We start from the raw sequence: 23939 nt of genomic DNA on the forward strand, positions 1-23939 counted from the left end.
AAAATTGTTAATTATTACTTGTTAATTGGTTCATTCATCCATTCATTCATTCAATTAATGCTTTTTGGGTCACTACTGCATGCCAGGCACTATTCTAGGCTATTGGGATATATTAGTGAACAAAAGAGACAAAAGATCCCTGCCCTTAAAGAGCTTATAATCTAGTGGCAGCAAGCAATAAACATTTTTAAAAAGTAAATCATATATTATATTAAAAAGTCATAAATGCTATGAAAAAAAGGAACTGGATCATGGTGTATAGAGAATCCAGAATGCTAGGGGTACAAACAGGAGACATTTAAATGAAATAATAACAGTAGGGCTCCTTGAGAAGGTGATATTTGAGCAAGACCTTAGGGAGGTGAGCTAGCCATGTCACGCCTCTGAGGGAAGTGTCCCAGACCAAAAAATAAAAATAAATAAATAAAATGCTGTTACAAAGGCAGCATACCTGACATGTGTAAGGTCTATTAACGAGGCCAGTGGAGGAAGGGAGTGAGAGAAGGGAAGAATAGTAGAAGACGAGGTCAGAGAGGTAAAGGGGGCAAAGAGAGCAAATCATGCATACCATTGAATACTATTGTAAAGACCCTGGCTTTTACTCCAAGAGATAGGGGAAACCACCACAGGTTTTTAAGTAGAGGCATGATATGATCTGATTTAGATTTTAAAATAATCACTCTAGCTGCTGTGATGAAAATAAACTGTAGGGGAGTATCTGTCACAATAACATTGTGTGACAAACCACCCCAAAATTCAGTGGCTTAGAACAATAAGCAATTATTCTCACACTTGTAGACTGCAACTGGCTGTGGTTCCGCTAATCTAGGCTAGGTTCAACTGGAAGATGCTGCTTCAGTCTGAAGTTTGGCCGAATTTGAATCCAGGCTGCGGGTTCAGTTCAAATCAGTTCCACTTAAGTTTTTCTAGGGCCAGGCTGAAGCTGCAGCATTTACTAGGGGCAAGTACTTTTCAAGACATATTGCCAAAGTACAAGATGAAAGTTAAGCCCCACGAGCACATTTAAGCCTCTGCTTGTTTCATACCTGCTAACATTACACAGAACAAATCAAATCACATGATCAAGCTACAAATCAATGGAGTGGGAAGTATACACTTCCCAGTTAACAGGGACTGAGAGGCATGAATTTGCTGAACAAATTCAAACTAGCCCAGGGACAAACGAGTTTGAAGGCTATTGCAGTAATCTAGGTGAGAACAGTGTCTCAACCTGGAGTAATAGCAAAGGAAATAGTGAGAAGTGACCAGATTCTGGACATATCCTGAAGTACAGTCAACTGGATTTCCTCGTGTATTACATTTAGGATATGAAAAAAAAGGAGTAAAGATAATGTTAAGAATTTTATCTTAAGTAACTAGAAGGATGAAGCTAGTAGTAACTGAATTGGGGAAAGTTGAGGATGGACTAGACCTTGGAAGGATGATCAGGATTTCAGCTGAGGATACGTAAATTTGAGATGTTTATCAGACATCCAAGTGGAATTGTCCAAAAGACACCTGGATTTACAAGTCTGGAGTTACGGAGAGAAGTCGGGGCTGGAGATATGTATTAGGAAATTATAAGTATATAGGAAGTATTTGAAGCCATGAGAGTACCATGTGAGTACACATAGACAAAAAAAGATTTGCAGACTGAGCCCTGAAGATAACTCTAATATTAAGAGATCAAGACGAGAAGGAAGCAGAACGGAGACCGAGAAGGAGCTAACAGTGAGGAAGAAGTATAACTAGAAAAGTGTGGTATCTTAGAAGTCAGATGAAAACAGTGTATCAAGGAAAACAGAGTGATCAACTGTGCCAAATATGACTGATGGATAACATAAGATAATGGCTGAGAATTTACCACTAAATACAACCAAAAGGAGATCACCAATGACCTCAGCAAGGACAATTTTGATGACAACACAAGGGCAAAAGACAGAATAGAGAGCAGGCTTAAGAAAGATTGGAAAGAAAAAAAATTAAAGAAAAGAAGTATTAGATAACTTTTTTGAGGAGTTTTGCTGCAAAGGGGAATAAAGAAATAGAGAGCTGAAGTTTCATTTTAAAGTCAATCTGATGTCAGTCTCTTGCTTACAATCCTGTTTTTTGCATTGCACTCACAATTAGGACATTTTTGGAGTATTGGGGAAACGATAAACCGCCCAAAGATAATATCATGCATCTAATATTATAAGGATGTCAGATTTTATGCCTAGGGGAGTGGTGTCCCATCTACATTAGAATGGGGCATCAGTCTAAAAGTAGAGAAATAAATTAGGAGGTTTTGTAGAAACTCAAGCTATAAGCTGTTGCCAGTAGCCGTGGACTAGAAAGATAAAGAAAACTGGGATACATTAAGACAGCAGAAGCAACCAGACTTAATGTGGGAAACTTTCCAAAGTTTCTGCTTAAGAAGCTGGGTAGAACAGGTGCTATTCACTAAGACAAAGGAGGAAATGGGTTGAAGGAAAAGATGATAGTTTCAGTTTAGGACCTCAATGTATATAAAAATGGTGAGAGAAGACAAAAAGGTGGATGAATGAAAAAGAGAAAAGGACCAAGGATATAATCTAGGGGATATTAGGACTTAAGGAAAAAGAAAAGGAATAGGAACCAAAAGAAAGAAAATACTGTTTTATACTAGAAGGAAAGAAAGTATTGTAAGAGAAGGGAAAGCAAACGCCACAGTAAGATTAATGTATGGACTATATCCATTTGATATAGCAACAAAGATCACTGGTGAATTTCACCATGGCCAAAAGCCATGCTGCATTAGACAGAAAAATTCATAAAAAATAAGTATTAGAGAAATAAGCATTTCAAAAAGCTTGGCTGAGAAGGGGAATGAAATTTAAAAAGCAATTATCTATATAAATAAGTCACATTAAAGAATCTGAAAACTGATGAGATAGCAGAAATTTTCTAATTATTCCCCAGACCATTTCTCTTTTTCTCATGGACATACAGCTAACCTACATATTCTAGCCCACCTTGCAGTTAAGTCCAGCCATATGCTTTGGCCAATGAAATGAGGACAGAAGTGATGTACGCTATTTCCAGGTCTGGCCCATAAAAACACTCCTACAAGGGGGTACCCCTTTCCTCTTTCTCATCTGCTGGCTGAATGGAAAGAACTCTTAAGGGCTAGAGGAAGCAAAGCCACAAGATGCAACCATGACTCCCTTTACCTCATCCAGACCTCTGAGCCAACACGAATTGGGCTAGGATATGAGTGAGAAACAACTATTGTGTCAGGCCACTGGAACTCTAAAGACATTTGTTACAGCAGTTAGCCTGCTCCATATAGATGGCCAATATAAATAGGTGTGTGGCTTGGTAATTAATCAGACACGGTTACTAGACTTCAGGTGTTGGAAGATACATTATAAAGGGCTGTATCTGCAATATTAAGATGGAGTACTATCACTATTACATAGTTTGAAAAAGAATATGTACAGGAGTAGAAGGAAAATATGTAAACTGGAAAAGGGACACTCAAGGAATAAGAATTTGTCACTGAGTCTTTATTCAGTAGCTGACCAGGAGCTGGCTCTTTGATAGGCATGCACTGAAGGAAAGGAAAGGAAAATGATGTACGGTTATCTTAATTTTGTGACTTATTAGAATTATCCATCAATCTAACTCAACTCTTCTTGTTTTGATTCAATGTTCATCAAGCAAATTTTATTTTGGAATTGCAGATTTTACTATAGTGTGGGAATAAATTGGCCACAGTGTCTTGTGAGCATAATTAGAGCAGTTCAGTCACATTGAGGCTAATCTACCCAGAGACACTGAAAAGAAAAATCAGAGTTAACTTGGAAATTAATTAACAGATCATTGTGATGTTAACGTTACAGGTAATATGAACCTGTAAGGTCTAACATGAGTGGATAGCTGTTCTTAACAGATGATTTTCTCAGTTGTTGCATTATAACCTATAATGTCTTAGACCAGCAGTTAGTAAATTACTTGTCATTTGGAATGTTTAAGATAGAAATATCAATCTAAAAATTTTAAAGTTGACTAAACCACATCTAAGTACTTTAGAAATAATTCCTTTTAACAATTTTTACTTTACTAATGAGAAATGTTGGAACCCAAAAAGCTTAAGTGATTGGATTGGGATTACACAGCAAGATAGAATCGGAGGCTCCTCATTTTCCTTAAGGTCAAAGGAAAAAAAATACTCTAAAAAGTAATTTCTAAAAATTCTAATACAATTTGTAGAAAACAGCCAAACAGTGGTTATTTCTTGATATAGCTTCAAATATGTGCCATCAAACAAAATGTAACTATGTATAGCTAAAAGGTAAAAATACAGTGTCAGCAGTTAATAGAAGTGGGTAAAACTAACTCATGTTTTTAGTACAAAGCAGAAATATAAGCATAAAATGTTAGGTTTACTGTAGCAAAATTAAAAGTGAACTTAAAAGTCCTTTAAACAAAGAACATTCCTAACAAAATAAAGCCATTTGTCTTAATATCCCCAAATAACTTCTGAATTGTTTTACATTATCATTCATCATCCACATCTATTACAAAGAATGAAACCAAGTTTCTAAATGCTCTTAATATGCAAATGATTTAATAGTTAGCATTCTTTTAATACTATAGGTACACAATCCCTTATTTTGCACACTAGAAATCCCCAATTCTGAAATCAGAATTTTTTCATAACTCACTAGGTCACATAAACTGACCTAGTGACTGAATTGATAGGCTGAATTGATAGGCTGTGAGGCCCTTCATAGTCTTTACTTATCCAACTTAGTGACTGCTGAGCTTTACTTGGTTGGTAAATTGCATTTATAAAATAATATGCACACTTCGGTTTTCAGACAGAAGCAAAAAGATGAGTTATACTAGTGCAGATTTTCGCCTTACATTAACTCTTGATCTCTTCACTCCATGCAATCAAGATAAAACAACAGGTAAGTAATCTGAAAATTTAGCTTCAGTAATGTACTTACACATTTCGGCAAGATATGGGCTTGCGAAAACCAAGTTCCTTTCCAGTAAAATGTGTTTCATTGCCATGCAAATCCTTGCAAGTTATGTTGGGTGCTGGAAAACATTCAACTAAAGGCACAAAAAGGCAAGAAACCATTATTTTTGTCTGTAGGGAAGGTATGTAATCATATATTTTTAAGACTAGCAAAGAACACAAGAAAATATATAACAAACCACCTCCCATTATAACCTCTGACATGAGACTAATTTAGATAGGAAAAACTCCATTTTATACATACAAACACACACACACTCACACACATACAAGACAAAGATCACATGATATAGTGGTCTCAACACAAGCATATACGAATTGTCACAGTGGATTAGATGCATGACCCATTTAGTTCAATCTGCTGCTTCTAACAAAGGAAACATGGGAAGAAATGCAAAATATTACTGCCCATTACTTACTTCATCTCTGGGATAAAGAATACTTCTAGAATTTTTGTTGGTAACTTGCTGGGTAATTGGGTAATCATTAAGTTTAACATAATCTGATTTTATATTTTCAGTTTATATCAACTCTCATTGATAATGGCTGCCATAAACTGAGGTTCTTTGTACCTATTCTAAATAGATTCTTTTTATTAATCTAAATGCTATTTGTTTCTCTATTCCAACTAGAATTTGATGTAGTGTATTATTTTAGCATTTAGCAATTTTTATCTTTACTCATACCCTAGATGACACAGTAAGACAGGGGTGTCCAAACTTTTTTCAACGTTTTTTAGCAAGGGCCATATGCAGTAAAAGACACAAAGAGCCGGGCCACTCACTTGAGGTGAAGTAAGTATTGCCTCACCTGGTTTATTTAAGTAAACTAAATATATTTTTGGAATTTGCTGCGGGCCAATTAACAATGGATTGCTGGCCGCAGTTTGGACAGCCCTGCAGTAAGAGGAAGTAACACAGAGCTTACTATGTGCTAGGCAGGCACTGTCCTGAAGTCTTTATAGCCTCATCGCGTAGAGCAAGAACTTTGGAATGAAAATAACCTGTCTGTGCATTGCCTCTTTCAGAACCTTGGGTTCCGTGTAGATAAAAACAGCACTAAGATCACCCACGTCTTAGGACCATTGTGGGGATTAAATAGGACATAAAGTACCTGGCACAAGGCACAGCTTACAGTAGGTATTCAATAAATGTTAATGCCTTTTCCTCCACCATTTCTGACTAAAAGTCCTTAATGTTGTTGGGCTAGTTTCAGTAATGGCTTATCTCTAAGTTTGGCATCAATAATTTTGGGGGGGAAATGAAAAACGGAACTTCGTATAATCATCTAAAATACAAACTGACCCCAGAGTTTTATTATGAAAAGAAAATGGTATTTATTTTGTCTACTTTATAATTATCTTCTTGAGATTTCCAACAAATCATTGTCCTTTTTTAGGCTAGAGGAGTACATTGACAAAATGATGCCAGAAAAAAGAAACCCTATAATGACTTTGTACTCTGTTGGGTTATTAATAGTTCAAACTACATCACTCCATAAATATTTTATTATTTATTGCACTTAAATTTCCAATTATTCCATAACTTTCATTGATGGTATTTAAATGCCCAAAACAAGGAGGTGCTTACACTAAAAAGCACAGATTCAAAACAACTGAAAACCATTTAAATAAGAAAAAAGACTAATAAAATGAAGGAAAATGGGAGAGTTAATAATTATACTAGGCAACAACTAAGGGAAGATACTGTAATTGAGCCAAAATTTAGCACTGCGCTCTGCACTTCCTGGTAGTTAAGGCAAAAACGCTGTACAGAGATATTGTGATAAAAACTGAAAGAAAGCATACCAACTCACCCCTAAATTGCTGGGAACTAGGTTTGGTTCATGACACAAGGGAAACAGAAGGTAACAGAAAAGGTCCTCAATAAAAACTTTTACAAAACAATAAAGGTTGTCCATGTAGCCATTTCTTACACTGACTCCAGATATAAGCAAGGGCTTATAATGTGAAGATCTACAGAGATGGGGCAAAAGTTAACTCGATTTCTATGTAGCTGTTTGGCCACCTTTGATACAAAAGGATAAAATTTATTGACTTGTTTGAATGACTTATCATGTCCCTTACGTTTTTTTCTCTCTTCAAAATCTGCCATCTTAGGTCATAATTTTGACTAAAACTATATTGTAGACAACTCAAAATTGAGATTAGCGAATGTCTGAAATGCTAGTATATATTTTGTTACTAACTGAAAGGAAATCAGTGTGCTCTATTTCAATAACTTGGGGCAGTTTCTCCCCAGGGGAACCTGGGAATGTCTGGAAACATTTTTGGTTGTCACAACTGGGGAGATGCTACTGGCATCTAGTAAGCAGAGGGAAGGGATGCTCCTAACCATCCTACAATATGCAAGACAGCCTCCTTACAACAAAAACCATCCAGTCGAAAACATTAACAGCAAGGAGGTTGAGAAACCCTGCTTAACATCAGTGGGCTTCAAAAAAATTTTGCTCCTTATTAGGGAGACCAGTTCATGGATGGTGTAGATGCTTGACCACTGCACTGTACACCTGAAGCTGAATAATACTGAATGTCGACTATATTTTAATATATTCATAGAGGATGTGGAGTACAGCATAGGGAATAGAGTCAATGGAATTGTAATAGGTATATACGATGTCAGAGGGGTAGCAGGTTGGGGGAGGTTATCACTTTGTGAGGGGTGTAAATGTCTACCTATTACATTGTTCTGTGCACCTGAAACTAATATAAATAAATAAATAAATAAATAAATAAATAAATAAAATGTGCTCATATACTCCCTAAAATAATTTTTTTTAACTATGTACTCCCTCACACATTCTTAAGTTGACACCTAAAATTTTTTATTATAGGTTTAAATAGTTGGGAAAAAATATAATTTCCAGCAAATTGTAATACTGTCATTAAAATTTTAATGTTACAGCACTCTTTAAAATAGAATCTAAACACCACAGCAATTTGATGGCTATCATGATCCAAGAGAATAGATACAAAAGAGCTCTTCTTTAAAAGGCAGAAATTTTACATCAATTTTAGGGAAAAGTACACATATAAAAGCTGATGATCCATAAACTGATTTTTTTAAAGACATCTGTTGTGAGCTGAACTATGTCACCCACACAGAGAGATGCTGAAGTCATAACCCTCAGAACCTCAGAATATGACCCTATTTGGAAATAAGATCCTTGCAGATTTAGCCAAGTTAAGAAGAGGTCATTAGGGTGGGCCCTAATCCAGTAAGATTGGTGTCCTTCTAAAAAAGGGGAAATACATACACACACACACACACAAACCACGCGCAGGTGTGCACGGAAAAGATGATGTAAAGACAAACAGGGAGAATGCCACATGAAAAGAGAAGGCAGAGAATGAACTGATGTGGTTACAAGCCAGGCAATGCCAAGGATTGTGAGCTACGACCAACAGCTCAGAAGAAGAAAGGAAAAATTCTACCCAGTTTGGGAGGGAACATGGGCCTGCAGACAGCTTGATTTCAGACTTCCAGCCTCCAGAACAAGACAGTGTCTGTTGCTTTAGACCATCCAGTTTGTAACACTCTGTTGCAAACAGCCCTAGGAAGCTAATTCAATATCTATACCTGTTTACCTCTTGGAAAGCTGTCTATCCCTAGGAGTACATGCACTACAGTTTGAATACCAAGAGTTTAGGCATCAGGCATGTAAGTAAAAAAGATACCTGGTTCAAAAAGTTAAAATTTTTTGCCTTGATGAGGACCATTCCACATCCATAAAGAAGTGATCTGCAAGATTATCTGTAGATAAACACAAGTTTTTCCTGAAAAAGCACCTTTAAATTATTTTTCAAATCCTCAAAGTATTAAGTTCTGGATTGAATAACTGCCATAAAACTATTAGTTTTTGGACATTTTTTTTCTAAATGATACCTTGCACTTGCTCAGTTTGAAGCTGTCACTTTCTTGTCTTAAAGTCTTGTTATATCTTCCTGAAGACTATCTAAATTCAGATCTTAAAGAGACAGTTGCAATACAAAACACTAATTATGATTCCAGTTGAGGCGACTGTCCAGCAGACCTTGCCTAATAGAAATGCATTGTTTTCTGATAACAACAGGTTCCTGTACAAAATTTTAGAAGATCAAACATTTACAGGTGAATTGTAAAAATGCACTATAAAAATATTAAAAACTAAGAAATCATACCTTTATATTTTTCAATTAGACACTATTGTTAAAATTCTCGTATTTTCAATGATACACTTTATCATTTCTACTATTAAGATTATTTGTACTCAATATGAGCTGTTTTGTAGTAAATGAGACAGATGAAAGAGAAAAATGCCCAACACTACAGCCTAGAACTTCAGGAAAGATACAAATAGTAGAGAGAAGTGTCAGAGTAAAGGGGAAACCACATTGCTACAAAGATTCCAGAGAAGTCTGACAGAAGTATGAGCTAATTATTTCAAGGGATGAAAATTACTTTAGTGAGAAAGGATGAGCTGCTGCTCTAAGTATGTAGAGAGATGACATGAGAAAATCATAAGAGAAACACTGAGACTGATCAGATTTGTTTGAACTGATAGAGAACTCTAAAGAACCAAACTTTAGAACTGGAGAAAACGGGGTGTAAGTCCAAACTCTGACACTTACGTAGTACGTATGTTCCTTTGGGCAAGTTACAAAACCTCTCAACCTTGTTTTGTAACCTGCGCAATGGGGATAATACCTTTGTAATGCTATTTTACATGAATTAAAAGCATATGGTGTGTAAAGCATGGTGCTTGGTTAGAGAAAGTGTACAAGTGGTAGCTTCTTCATTCTAGGAAACTAGAGAACTTCAACATTGAGAAGACTAAGAGAATGAACCTGACGTGAGAAATAAATATAAAATGTGAGTGGCTTTAAAATTAATGGAAGGTTTTGTGAAATTAAATCAATTCAAAAAAAGCCTACAACCCTAGAGTTTATCCATTATATACTTTACAGTGATTTCATCTGACCCATATTTTAAAAAACCTGTGAAGTAGGCAGAACTAGTAATCTGTTCCTTTTTCTTTTTTTTTTTCATTTTACAAACATGAAAACTGAGGTTCCAAGAAATTGAGTTCATCAAGTGTCATAAGTAGGTAACATTCTACAAGTTGTAGACCAACACTCATTACTCTTAATCAATACTCTTTCCATTACACCATAATCCCATGTTTACACTGATTTCAGGAACAAACCAAAATACATCAATATGATGAGATTAAGGAAGTTACCAATAAATGTTAACTAATAGACAAAAGTAAACAGCGTGCCACAGCATTGAAAACTATTCAATGTGCAGTTTTCTTGCAAAAAGTTTGGCTCTGGCCAATGTCTAGGATTTAGATGGCATCAATTTAAGCCAATAAGGACACAGTATTTCCCAATTATAAAAAGCAGCACTATTTTTTAAATGCAAACAAGCTAAACCAGAAATAAAGTAACCAATAAAGTTTCATAACAGTAAAAAGGACTGACTTAGGAAGTAAGTAGGTGGTCTGAGAACCTACTCCATCTAACATCATGCGTCTGGACTTAAGTTGTGATCTGTCAAATGAAAGGGTCACATTCGATATGATCTCTGTAACAGGTTATATTGCATGATGACCAGATAATTAAATGTGCCGATCTAGAATTTGGGTGAAAGCAAAAGATAAAGTTGGCAAAATACAAACCTATCTTCCTATTTCCAACATTAAAAGACAGCTCTCCTCTAGGAGTGCTGGAGTTGGAAAATCATCATTTTGCAACTTTCATAATAAAGAAAGGTTCAGGCCAGAATCATCATGAATGCTAAGTCTGGGGGGAAATTTTGATGAGGAATAGGATATTTGCATGGTCTTAATGAGTCTCCCTAAAGACTGTTTATTAGTGGCAAAGTGAAAAATATTAACTATACAGTGGAAAAATCTGAGTGATCAACATTTAACAATTAACATCACCAACAAGAAACAGATAGTATCATGTGAGATGCTGAGGACACCCCATCACTGATGTAATTTTCCAGCCTGGAATGTATAACCTAAATCTACTCATAGTGAAATATTAGACAATCCCAAATGAAGAATATTTTGTTAAAATAAAAGAGACTGTAGTCGTCAAACATTAAAGACAAACATTAAAGACAAAGAAAGTTCCCAGTTTAAAGAAGACTAAAGCAAAACCTAAAGGCAAATCCAGGATCCTGTACTGGGGAAATGCTATAAAGGCATTATCTGGGTCATTTGATAAAATTGGAATATGGATGATAAAGTATGTACAGTAATATTAAATTTACTGAAGTTTACAACTGAACTGTGGTTATGTTAGGAGAATATCTCTTCTTAGGAAAAATACACAAAAGTATTTATATATATAGTATATATGCACACACATACACACAAATTCAGAGAGCATGCATGAGCACACAATGATAATGCAAAAAGGATGTGTTAACAATTGGTGAATCTGGGTAAAGGGTATATGGGTGTTCTTTGTACTACTCTTGTTCTTTTCTGTAAGCTGGAAATTACCTCCAAGTAAAAGTTCAAAAATAACACAACTACTGGCATAACTAAATTATGCTGTTAGAAGTTAGGATAACAGTAGGGTAGTGACTATAAAAGAGCATGAGGGGGGCTTTTGGCATGTTGATAATGTTGTTTCTTGATTAGAAAGCATTCACACGTGTGTCCAGTTTGTGACAATTCATTGAGATACTTATGTGTACTTTTCTATAAATATATTTCAATAAAAACTTAATAAAAAAGGTCTTCTGCCAAAGGACCACAGCAAAATTTTTGGAGATAAAGACTAAATACTTTTGTATTTCACTGATCAAAAAATTAAAAACACTGCATATATATACACATATATAAAATTTAGACAGAACACTCCTTGAGGGCAGAGATTGTCTTCTTTCATATATCATCTCTACCATGTAGCAGAAGCCTATAATAATTTCTCAATCAATCAATAACTTCCTCAATAATTTCAAATATATAAATTAATTTTAAGTTAATTGTTTTGAACTATTTAATATTTAATCAATTTAACTACTAAATTGTTTATTACAAATAATCTCTCAAATAAATCTGCTTGCTAATCGGCATTGGGATAACTGGGAACTATTTTAAGATACTTCAATTTATTGTCATAGCTGAATTTCCTTTGCCTTTGATCCCAATTCCTACCTACTGTCTATCCCCAAACTTCCCTCTTTGTAAGACATTCCTCTCATTCATCCTCATCCAGAAAGTAGTTTAAGAAAAGGAAACCATGTTTCAAGGGTCATTTTGAAGACCTCTGTGATCAGGACTTAGAAGTGATTCACAATGGTCACTCCATTAGCCTTTGTTTTAAAAGAGCAATTAAAAACAAACAAACAAACAAACAAAAAACCCACTTGCTGTGGACAGACACAGCCTCGAGTGTTGGGCTGGGATGGCAGAACCTACCCCAGCTCTCGGCTGGACACCTTTGGCTCATGCACAAATTGTACCTCCGCATGCAGAAGCCCTGCGACTGACATTTGTCTCCCAAACTTTTTCTTTTTAAAATCATGATAATGATTTAAAGTCATTTATTAATCTACAACATTTTCCATATGTTCTCAATTAGGCACTTGGTTTATTCTCTCCAAATAAATAATCGTATCATTCCCTCATATAGAAAGCCTTCCTTTTACCTTCCTGTAGCTCTCCACTCACATCATCTTTGAGTACTTACCCGACAGGCCATGATGGTATCTCAATACCTCCAAGTTCTTCATACTTTGATTCTGTGTATGTTTATAAACTTATTTACCTTAACTGTTTAAGTGGATTCAATCTTATTTTATACAAGAGACACCTAACTGGAGGGCAAAGCTCTTTTTGGAGGTCAGAGCTCTTCTTGTTAATTGTATAATTTCCTTACATATTCTAATAACTGTAAAGAATCCTGCAGTCTAGAAAAATGGTTTTTTGAGATAACTGGCTGCCTGCTTCCTAGTTTAAAGTTAGATACCTGAGTCACAACAGTATTCACAGATTTCCAGCATCTCTCATATAAGTGGTTGAATATTTGAAAGTTGATTCTTCTTAATGTGTGTAAATTCTATTCTCTATTCCAAAAGCACAATATAAAAGACAGGCAAATATATAAAACAGGCAAATCAGAGTATACTTATAAATTTAAAAAGGAGGGAATTTCTTGCAGTTTCTTTAAGTTTAACACATCTAAATTAAATAAATGTTTACATGTTAAGCAATGTCTACTATACAAGTCATATATGCATATAACCTATTACTGTTTATATGGTTTAAAATTTCACTACTTTCCAGTAGTATAAAAACATCATTATAAAAGTCGAACACAACTTCCTTTCAAATATCTCTGCTGACTAGAATTGGGTTAACTGTGTGAAAATATAAAGATATAAAAAGATAAAAGGAGATCTGCTTTTAAAAATATATACAAACTCATAATCAAGAGGTCAATTATTTGACACTTTTGAAAAAGTAAGCTATTTGCTGTAACAAAAATAATTCCTTTAAACTCATTTACATAATGAATCTGTTTTATAGCTTTTATTTATAAAGAAAACATCAATTATCAGCTTATGTCATGTCTAATACATAAAACAATCAACATATATTCAATAGGTGCTCTTTTCTCAAAACAATACTATATAATTGCCTTTATTATGTACCATGCCAAATAAGAATGCTATTAAATAGCTCCAATATACATCCATCTGCCTTGCTTTCAACATATGCCCTTTTAGAAGACTAAACAAAACAATTTATTAATTTTTATCTGGCATTACACATATTTTAGAGTGATATAAGCTCCCCAAAATCATTAGGCTAAGGGTTTGTTATCCATCATCAAAACATGTCTAAGAAAATACTGATACAAAAAAAAAGAAAATACTGATGCATACTTAAAATCCTTACCATACTATTTTCAGACTTAGGATGTACCCAAGTATATTTTACAAGTGCATAACGTGGATGATAAAGCAGCTCACTGTACCTTACTAGACAAATAGTCTCAGTAAAGAATCCTGCAGTCTAGAAAAATGGTTTTTTGAGATAACCATTTTTAAGCAATTAAAAATCTAACTAAAGAAGCATCTTTGCATAATATAGCTTGGTAAATAAAGGGCGTCAAGAAAGCTATATAAACTGATTCCAAAGGTTGAAAAATGTAATAAAAATATAAAACTTCCAAGTTTATGTAATTAAAGAGAATAAGATTCTTTTTTAAATCCCCTAGCCAGTTCTCCAATTTTAACTTGTTCTGGAAACTGAATGATAATGTAACTTAAAAAACACATTAATGATTTACTTTTAATGACCATACACTTATCTATGAAATAATGTTTTAAAAACCATTTTTAAGGATATGTTTCTGGAAGTCTTACCATCAGCTGTGTAGTTTGTACAGTTAACTGGTTCTTGAGTCGCATCATTTATTTTTGGATCTTTACAAATATATGTAAGAAACGTTAAGGAAACATGAACTACATTCCAACACAAACCATTATCATCTTCTCTTTAATATCTCATATCATATACTCATGTTCATATTCACATGTAAAGAGAAGTGTTAGTTTATCCAAGTGAAAAAGCACAAGCACAAACATACTTTCAATGGGACTAAATAATACCTGAACATTAATTAATTACAGGAAAAGTATATTAATTTAATTTATACTAAAAGCTCTAGCAGAGGATGCCATCTTTAAAGAACATCAGTAAGGGTATAAGCACAAAGCACAAAGAAAATAAAAATCTTTACCAAATTATTTTAAGTGAGCGTGAAGTTTTAAAAAAAAGTCAGTTTCCAGAGATTTGATTGAACTAATTTATGGGCCCCAAATATTTCCATATACAAATATATTTGCCATATGCAAATATATACAAGTAATACAACTAACCCTGTGAGGTAGAGACTATTATTCACACATTTCAGGAACATAAACTGAGGCTCAAAGCTTGAATGACTTATTCAAAGTCATATAAGTGATAGGTAGTAAAATTAAGTTTCCTGATTCCAAGCCTATGGCACTTTCCATCAAACTGCATTGTGTTTTAGATGAGTTTACATGGTCTCCCCAACAGGAATTTAAGCTTTTGAAAACAGATATAATAATTATCCTCTTACAGATGTTCAAAATGTTTGTGGTGCTTTTCTGTTTCCTAAATACTTTACTGACACTAAAATGGGAAAAGTAAGGTATCCATAAGATGTCTCTGGAGATAGTCCAACACCTGTTGAAGGTTTTTGAATCACTATTGAAAACCTCATTTTTATGCCAGGAGTATCAGACATTTTCCAGTTGTCATCACCTCATAGTTCTATATGCTCAGCCACTTTTCTCTAGGTTTCAAAAAGCACAACTCTTCATACTGCCCAGTTATTTTCTTAGAGAGAACCACCCTGACATTTTTGCCAAAAAAATAAATCAACCTACTAGGTCAATGTCTCTCAAACTCCAAGCAAAATGGTATTCAGCAAATTAGAGCTATCTTGTAAAAATCAAATAACGGCTGTCTCTCCCCAACTCACAGAAAGACACTATAGGATAGAATTATCTTAATTTAAAATTTTTCTTTCATTAGAATCTTATATCTCTGACTTCTGTTATTAACTTTTCCGTTGTACCATTTGTATAAAACTATCTAATTTTGTACAAAACTAGCTAGTTTGACTGTAAATCCCATTTCATATTGTTCTTCTGATTATTAGAACTGTTACAATGAACAGATCCACTTAATCTCTTCAGCCTGTTTTCTCTTCTGTAAATAAACAGCTAATATAAAGAGGGTGCCAAAAAATATATACACACTTTAAGATAGGAAAAAGCTATTAAAATTGTAATACTCAATACATACTGATAACAAAAGATGAATACAAGTCACGTTTGACTTCTGCAATTACAAGAGGTGCTCAAAGTGGTTACCATGAGTGTGCAGACACTTCTGATTATGGGGAACTACTGCTGAGCAACGTTGACCAAAGTGTCCACTTGTATACATTTTTCTGGCATTCCCTGTATATAGACACTACCGGTATGTGACAGGCATTATTTTAAGTGATTTACCTGTAGTACTAATTTATCACAACAGACATTCAACTTGGTTACATTGTTATCTATATTTTTATTCATGATAAAATAGAGTTCAAACAATTTGCTCCCGGTTACAGGAATTTGCCCCCTGACAGTCTGGCGGCTCACGGAGGAGTTTAAGAATGATATAAAGTAATACATGTAAAGGTAATGACAAATGGGCAATGTATACGGGCTATATCATAACTTATTTGTCTCACCCCAAGTTGGCAAACTTCCAGAGTAGAGCCTGTCAATCTTTTTATTACTAGTGCCTAGATTAGGACCTTGCATACTTGAGGATCGTATGTGTTGTTGAGCAAAAACACCCGCCAGTAAAAATGCAGGTGAATCAGAAGAGGAAGTGCCCACAATCATAAAGTCCCAAGGAAATCACACAGGGTGGCCTTTATTCTTCCCACCCACATCTCTCTTCATCTCCCAGGGCTCCTCGATCATTAGAGGCCACAAGTCACCGTTCCCTGCAATACAACTCCAGCCCGCGTTGAGGGCCGCGACCCACTCGCGACCCCAACTCTACCTCGCCCCTACGGGAGTGCTCCTCACAGAGGATATTGTCCTACTTTGAGGTCCTCGCACTTAAGCATCTCCTCGCCCCCGGCGGCGGCAGCTCCCCAAGGTCCCGTGCTTACTGACATGAACCACAGGACACCTAGGAGTTGGGCAGCCACGGCCTCGGAAACAGCCGGCCGGGAGGGCCAGGCGGCCGCCATGCTGGGGACCGGCACGTCCCCCACGACTTCCGGTTCCGCCTTCGCCTAGGCAAGGCGGGAGGAGGGCGGGGGAGGGAGGCTCTTAAAGGGACAGAGCATCTGCCGAACGCAGTTTCTGTAGGGGGTGGAATCAGCGGAGAGAGCTTTGGTTGATCTTCTAGACCGGAAAAAGGACATGGCTCTCTTGGAGAATCAGCTACCTTCCATTCACTGCTCACTCCCGAGCTAACCCTGCCGTGGCTTTTCTGTCCGCAAAGTGCTAGTGGCGCCCGGCGATTTGATAAACACTTTACAAACGTTATCTCCGTTAGTCCTGGTAGCATTTGGGTTCGCAGATAACGAACTAGGCTCAAAGATGCTAGTAAGCATGTTGACCTTACTGAGTTGGAATAAAGGTGATATTTGTCCGATTTCAGAATCTGTGCTCTTACTGTTGTGATATAATGACCTCCCAGTTATCCTAGAGACTTTCTGGAAAGCTGCTATGAACAGTATTGTGGACTCTATCACAAAGCTAGGCATTACAACTTTATTTCTAATGGTGAAAGTTTAGATGAAGGAAAGGGCCTATAACAAGAGAAGACCAAAGAGTTTATGACTAAGTGAAAAATCGGAGGGTTTTTTTCCCTCCATCTCTTCTTACTAACTTCCTATACTAAAAGTTCTGTAGTGGGATATCTTTCATACTGAATAAATGTGTACTTTTTAAGTAAAGGTTTAATCCTGTTTCTCTAATGTTAAAACACTTGCATTTGAACGGCACCTCTTTATCCACAGTAACACCAATTTTGAAGGATTGTGTTATGCACTGGTTCTCAAACTTTAGGGAGTATCAGCATCACCTGGAAGACTTGTTGAAACACAGGATGGACCCAACCCTCAGTTTCTGATTCTGGAGATCTAGGGTGGGGCAGGATAATTCATTTCTAACAAGTTCCCAAGTGATGTTACTATTGTTGGCTCTGACACCACACTTACTTATTGTTGGCTCTGACACCACATACATACCCCGGGATAATGTATGATATTATGAGAGGCATCATTTTGATATAGGAGAACATGGAATTATTTCAGTAATATTTTCGTATTGTAATGATATTTACAATTTTTCTTAAACTAATTTTGCAGCATTACAGCACTTTTTTTTTTAAATTCCTCTTTCTTGGCCCTTTGTTCCCAGGCACAAGCCTTCTTTTCTCTTTAGACTGTTAATTTTAGTGGTTGGTACCTACTTACAGGTTTCAATATCGAACGGGATGATTATGACACATTATTTTGAATTTATTTATATAAATATAAATAAGTTATATTTATTTGAAATATAAGCATGTAAATTGGCTTTTAGTTATGTATTCATAAAGAATAGGTGGTCACTTCTACCTGGACAACCAAGCAGCACAAATACCCGGCCCTCTCAATAAGTTAGGATTGCAGCCCCTTACTCAGTGAAACAGGGGACCCAGTGGTTCTCTCAGTGACATCTACTTTTCTGGCACCCACCAAGATCCAGTGACAAAAGTTATCCCCTCTTCACTGACGCAATAAGAAAGGGCTAGTTTCCTAGGGGGTCTCATGGGCTGTGACACACCACCAAGGTCCTCCCCGTTTCTTCCCCGACCAGGGTCAGGGAAGACAGAGGGCAGCGTTAAACTTCCTACATTCACATCCCTACCTTGTGAGTCTGTGTTCTCTCTAGGACCCATGGGTTTGGAGGAAAAAGAAGCAACTTCTAGCTCCACTCCTGAACCTAGAAGTCCAGTCCTTAATGAGATACCTATTTTTAAATCAAAACATTTATGCTTAAAGGTTTAAATGATAGGAAATTTGAAATTTACTAGTTCAATTTTTAAACTTTAAAAAGTTTTTGTATGGTCAAGCTAAGATTAGAATGGATAACTAAGTTACTTGTATAGCTTTATGTGTGTTTATGTGAACTCTCACCATATCATTAAGTCTTTTGTCATTTGCAGGCAGTTAGGTATTGTTTTACTCTGATGCTGTTGCAAAAGTGTTTCTGCAAAGATTTTTCGTCATCAGAAATTCCTGGAGAGGACTCTGACACTTTAAAATACAAGTTTCTATTAAACTGTCATATCATACCATTAAACTGGGTGAAGATTTGCAGAATTCTAAAAAAAACGATTCATAAAACTGCTAACAAAAAGATATTGATCAACAAGAATTAATAACATTGGACTGAATGAACTGGTTAGGATGATTATAACTTTATGACTTTTTATTTGAAATGTTACTTTAGCTTTGTTTTCCAAATACAAGGAATTTCTTTTCCCCCTAAGCTACCTGTACCTACAGCAATTTAGTAAATTATACCTTTAGAAGTAGAATTGAAACATTTACTTTCCCTCCAGAATTTAGAAACTCTTTGTATAAGCTACACCTTCATTTTTTCTTACTTTAGTTCGTTCCTATATCACAATTAATATGAGACACCAAAGCACCTATATTAGTTATTGTTTCCTTTTCCCTCTTAATTTCTGCCTAGAAAAAGAACTAAACATTGGGCATCATCTTTAAACCTACTTCACAGGTCAAAATGTGCAACTGGTTGCAGAAATAGGCTAGGATATTGACTGCCTGGTGATGTCAACCCCAGTAAAGGTACCAGATGTGGAAGAATACTTTTTCCTTGTGCAGGTATTGCAATGAGAATAGATACATGATTAAAAACTTATCAGAAACCTTAGAGAAAATTGCTGGAGCTACCCCCAAAGCAACAGCTAACCAGGAAAAATCTTTAATTCCCTTTTGCAAGTTACATTAGACAATAGGATTGCACTTGACTATATCCTAGCTAAACAAGGTGAGGTTTGCTCTGTTATTAATAGCGCTTGTTGTACTTGCATAAAACACCTGTGATAAAATAGAGATGAACTAGATTAAAATTGGGCACAAGCCAAATGATTCAATACAATGTCCACTGACCGTGGTTGTCTACTATCTTCCGCTGACTGCTCTCATGTATTGCCTCCTGGTTCAGATCAATTCTTCAAATTGGGCTGAACATTTTGTTTATTAGTATAGGAATTTTTGCTGTTATAAATGTTTGTTTTGCCTAGCTCGATGTTATAAAGACAGCACTCTGATAATAGTTGCTCAAAGGCTTATGAGACTTCATATACGAAACCTCAAGAAGCTACAAAAGATTTTTGCCCTTAAAGGAACATGATGGTAAAGATTTCCTTTGTTCTTGCACTCTTGTTGCTCAAATGTGGCCCAAGTCTGCTAAAAAAAAAAAACCCACTTTCCTTCCTATGTGGGACATGACATACCAGAAATGATTCTTCCTGGTGATGTGGGACAGACAGTGGCATCATGACATGCTGAAAATGAGCTTACCTGGCAATGGAGGACCACAGATGCTTTTAACAAATGATCAGTGTTGCTTTCCAATGATTGATCAGCAATGCTTTTGAGGAAAGATCTCAAATAGAAGGAAGAAATATAAAATATCATATAAATGGAGCCACTATAAAATGGAGTCAGAGCTGCTATCCCAGAGGAACTACCTTGCGTGTCTTGCTTCTCAAACCTTTGGAATATTAAAACTGGGCAAAATAACCTTTGGATGGGGCCTAAAGCAGCATTGTATACCAAACAACTATTTGTAAGGATGACAAGAAGGCAGATAGTATGATGACCGGACTGAAAATTAAACATTCTTTGGAATAACATCACTATGTTAGCTTATCTGCACGTATACATAGAAATTCCTGCCTTCTCTTGATGTAATTGTTCCCCTTCTCTTATAAATACCCCTTGCCTTCATTTCCTAACTGGGACATTAAGTGAGGTTCTGCATGAATCAGTGCTTCCCAAATAGCTATTCTTTTGGAACTCAAATAAATGCTTGTTGCCTCTCACTTGGGCCTTTTCATTTTTAGGTTAACACATTACACGTCATTTCGTTGCAGTTCCAAGAACCTATCTATGCCACAGAGGATTTACTGTACTTTTCTCCTGACTGCAGGAATATTGTTGATCTTTGTGTCATTTTTTATATAGATTTTGAACACCTAACTATTTGAAAATGCTTATGCTTTGCTGATTAAGCCCTTTACAAAATCTATCTTTATGGTTCTAATAATATCATCACCCTCTCCTACAATGTATAAACTGAAAAGCACAAGACTCTTCCCATGAAAGTAAAGAAACAATACAAAAATTTTGACTCTTGAACTGATGGTATATTAAAAAATTCACTTTCTCCTCTTACTGCCCATTAATGTATGTTCTCATAGCACAGTAAAATACATTAATTTATTTGCAAGCATAGTCTCTGATCCCATGGTTACTCCATTGTCTAACTTTAGTAAGAAAGTTCTTAAATCTCAATCCTAGGCATATTTTCAATGCCAAATTTCTTTTTCACATAAAAATTCTATAGAATTGAGGGGTGGCCAGATGGCTCAGTTGGTTAGAACGCGGGCTTTCAACAAGGTTGCCGGTTCAATTCCCGCATTAGATGGTGGGCTGTGCCCCTGCAACTAAAGATTGAAAATGGCAACTGGACTTGGAGCAGAGCTGTGCCCTCTACAACTAGATTGAAGGACAACGACTTGGGGCTGATGGGCCCTAGAGAAACACACTGTTCCGCAATATTCCCCAATAAAAAATAGTAAAAATAAAAGTGTTATGACTATAAAAAAATTCTATAAAATTCTATATAAAGCAAAAGACATGAACAGCACAGCCCAGTATGGGAATTGCTGTATAGAAACATTAGGAAAGAGGATAACCAGTGAAGCCTGAAGAAACAAAACTTCCTCTGGGATTCAAGGACTCTGCACCTTGGATCTTTCCAGTCCTAAGATTCTAGCATATGCCTAACTATGTTAACAGATAGTTTTTTTGCCCATAGCAAAACTTTCTGAGTAAACCAACCTGACTCCTGTTTCCATGGCTACGACAGAAACATTTAGAGATAAAAAATTGTTACTCTCCCCGACTTTTTTAAAACATGACTATAATGGGCAATCCCTGCCCCCCCACCTCCAGTGATAAATTTACATCAGGACTCTGGTAGATCTTTTATAGTTGCACACTTTAAATTTTACTACTGTGTTTTCCCGAAAATAAAACCTAGCCGGACAATCAACTCTAATGCGACTTTTGGAGCAAAAATTAACATAAGACCCGGTCTTATAGTAAAATAAGACCGGGTCTTATATAATATAATAAACATAATATAATACGAAGTTTTATATTAATTTTTACTCCAAAAGATTCATTAGAGCTGATTGTCCAGCTAGGTCTTATTTTTGGGGAAACACGGTATATACATGCTGTTATTTCTCAAATGTTTCTAATTGTGTCCTCTCTGGTGCGCCAGTCTAGCTGCCTACTCTCCAATTAAATGGGCTCATCGATTAATAAGGCCTACTCTATGCAAAGTATATTTCATCTTGAATGTCAAATGTAGGATCTAAAATGGACTTTATCAGAGTCCTGCGTCTCAAAAAACAAAACAGAATAAATTGACTTTTCTAAGTTTCACCACCAATGTCCCTTTTACCAGGTTCAAAACTTAGAATCCTTATACTTTCGTTTTTTTCTTTTTCTTTAATCCCTTTGTCTAATCAGTAAGCAACTGATACATATATATATACGTATATGTATATATATGTATATATATGTATATGTATATATGTGTGTGTGTGTATATATATATATATACACATTTTTTTACTTATTTTTAAGTGTGCTTTTCCAGGACCCACCAGCTTCAAGTCAAATAGTTATTTCAATCGAGTTGTGGAGGGCGCAGCTCACACTGGCCCATGGGGGGATCGAACCGGCAACCCTGGTGTTAGAACATCGCGCTCTAACCAATTGAGCTAACTAGCCGCTCCGCAACTGATATTTTTAAGTGTTCATTTTTTTATCCTATATTTTCACCTTATTTCAGGTGTACCTTATTTCTGTGTACCTTGCTATAGTGGCTCCTTCCTTCCTCTTTTTGATTATAGGGTCCCTTCCCAACTTTGTCAATCCACTTTTCACACTGCTTCCAGATTTATCTTTCATTAAAAAAACAAAAACAAAAACCCTGTATCATATTCAAAATCCTATTTAAGCTCCTTGGTATTTACCCAAAGGAGTTGAAAACTTACGTCCACATGAAAACCTGCACACAGATGTTTATAGCAGCTTTACTCATAATTGCCAAAACTTAGAAGCAACCAAGATGTCCTTCAGTAGGTGATGGATAAAAAAACTGTGGTACTACAGACAATGGACTATTTTTCAATGCTAAAAAGAAATGAGCTATCATGCCATGAGAATACATGGAGAAACCTTAAATGTATTTACTAAGTAAAAGGAGCAATCTTAAAAGGCCATATACTGTATAATTCCAACTATCTGACCTTCTGGAAAAGATAAAACTATGGAGACAGTAAAAAATATCAGTATTTGCCATGAGTTGAGGTGAAGGCTATGAATGGGCTGAGCACAGAGGATTTTTAGAGCAGTGAATGTATGTCATTATACATTTGTCCAAACCCATAGAATGTACAACACTGAGAGTGAACCGTAATGTAAACTGTGGACTTTGGGTGATAGTGATTTGTCAGTGTAGGTTCAACAATTGTAACAGATGCACCACTCTGGTGGGGACGGTGATAACGGGGGAGGCTGTGCATGCGGGGGAAGGAGAGGGAAGAGCATATGGGAAATCTCTGTAACTTCCTGTCAATTTTGCTGTGTTCCCAAAACTGCTCTAAAATTTTTTTTAAATAAACACCAATCATTAAATGTTTTAAAAAGCAAACAAATAAAAATCTTATTCAAATATTTTCAGTGGGTCTTTAATTTCTTAGTGATGAAGGATAAAGTCTTATAACCTAAAGTTCTCTGTAGTATTTTCAGGTTCTCTACCATCTGCCTCACTTTATTTACTACTGTTGGCTGTCTCCTTACTGTCACCAGTATCTGCTGTGCTCGTTCCAATCTCTGTGCTGCTTCATTTACTGAGTACTTTCTATGTGCCAGGTATATGCAATACATGTATTCTTTCATTTCACTTTCAAAACTACCATACAAAGTAAGCGCTGTTACCATAATTCCACTGATGAAATGTAGAAGGGTTAA

The 23939-nt window shown here is 35.8% G+C and overlaps 1 protein-coding gene across 2 annotated transcripts in view; it reads right to left on the reverse strand.

The window, feature by feature from the left end:
• The window catches only part of TM2D1 (TM2 domain containing 1), a 38215-nt gene extending 21350 nt beyond the window's left edge, over positions 1-16865 (reverse strand). Inside the window, exons 1-3 of one of the 2 annotated variants that reach the window (XR_012497246.2) lie at positions 16668-16865; positions 14407-14476; positions 4977-5085 (exon numbers count right to left, since the gene is read on the reverse strand). Coding sequence is in view for 1 of the 2 variants with exons in the window: in XM_074334812.2 (XP_074190913.1) it covers positions 4977-5085; positions 14407-14476; positions 16668-16829 (341 nt within the window). In the remaining variant the exon portion in view is untranslated. The remainder of the gene's footprint in view (positions 1-4976; positions 5086-14406; positions 14477-16667) is intronic. The other variant, XM_074334812.2, reaches the window with a different exon arrangement.
• Between the last annotated feature and the right edge of the window lie 7074 nt (positions 16866-23939).

The sequence above is a fragment of the Rhinolophus sinicus genome, chromosome 14 (assembly GCF_057876585.1).
Source record: "Rhinolophus sinicus isolate RSI-liver-muscle chromosome 14, RSI-T2T, whole genome shotgun sequence".
Lineage (NCBI taxonomy): Eukaryota > Metazoa > Chordata > Mammalia > Chiroptera > Rhinolophidae > Rhinolophus > Rhinolophus sinicus.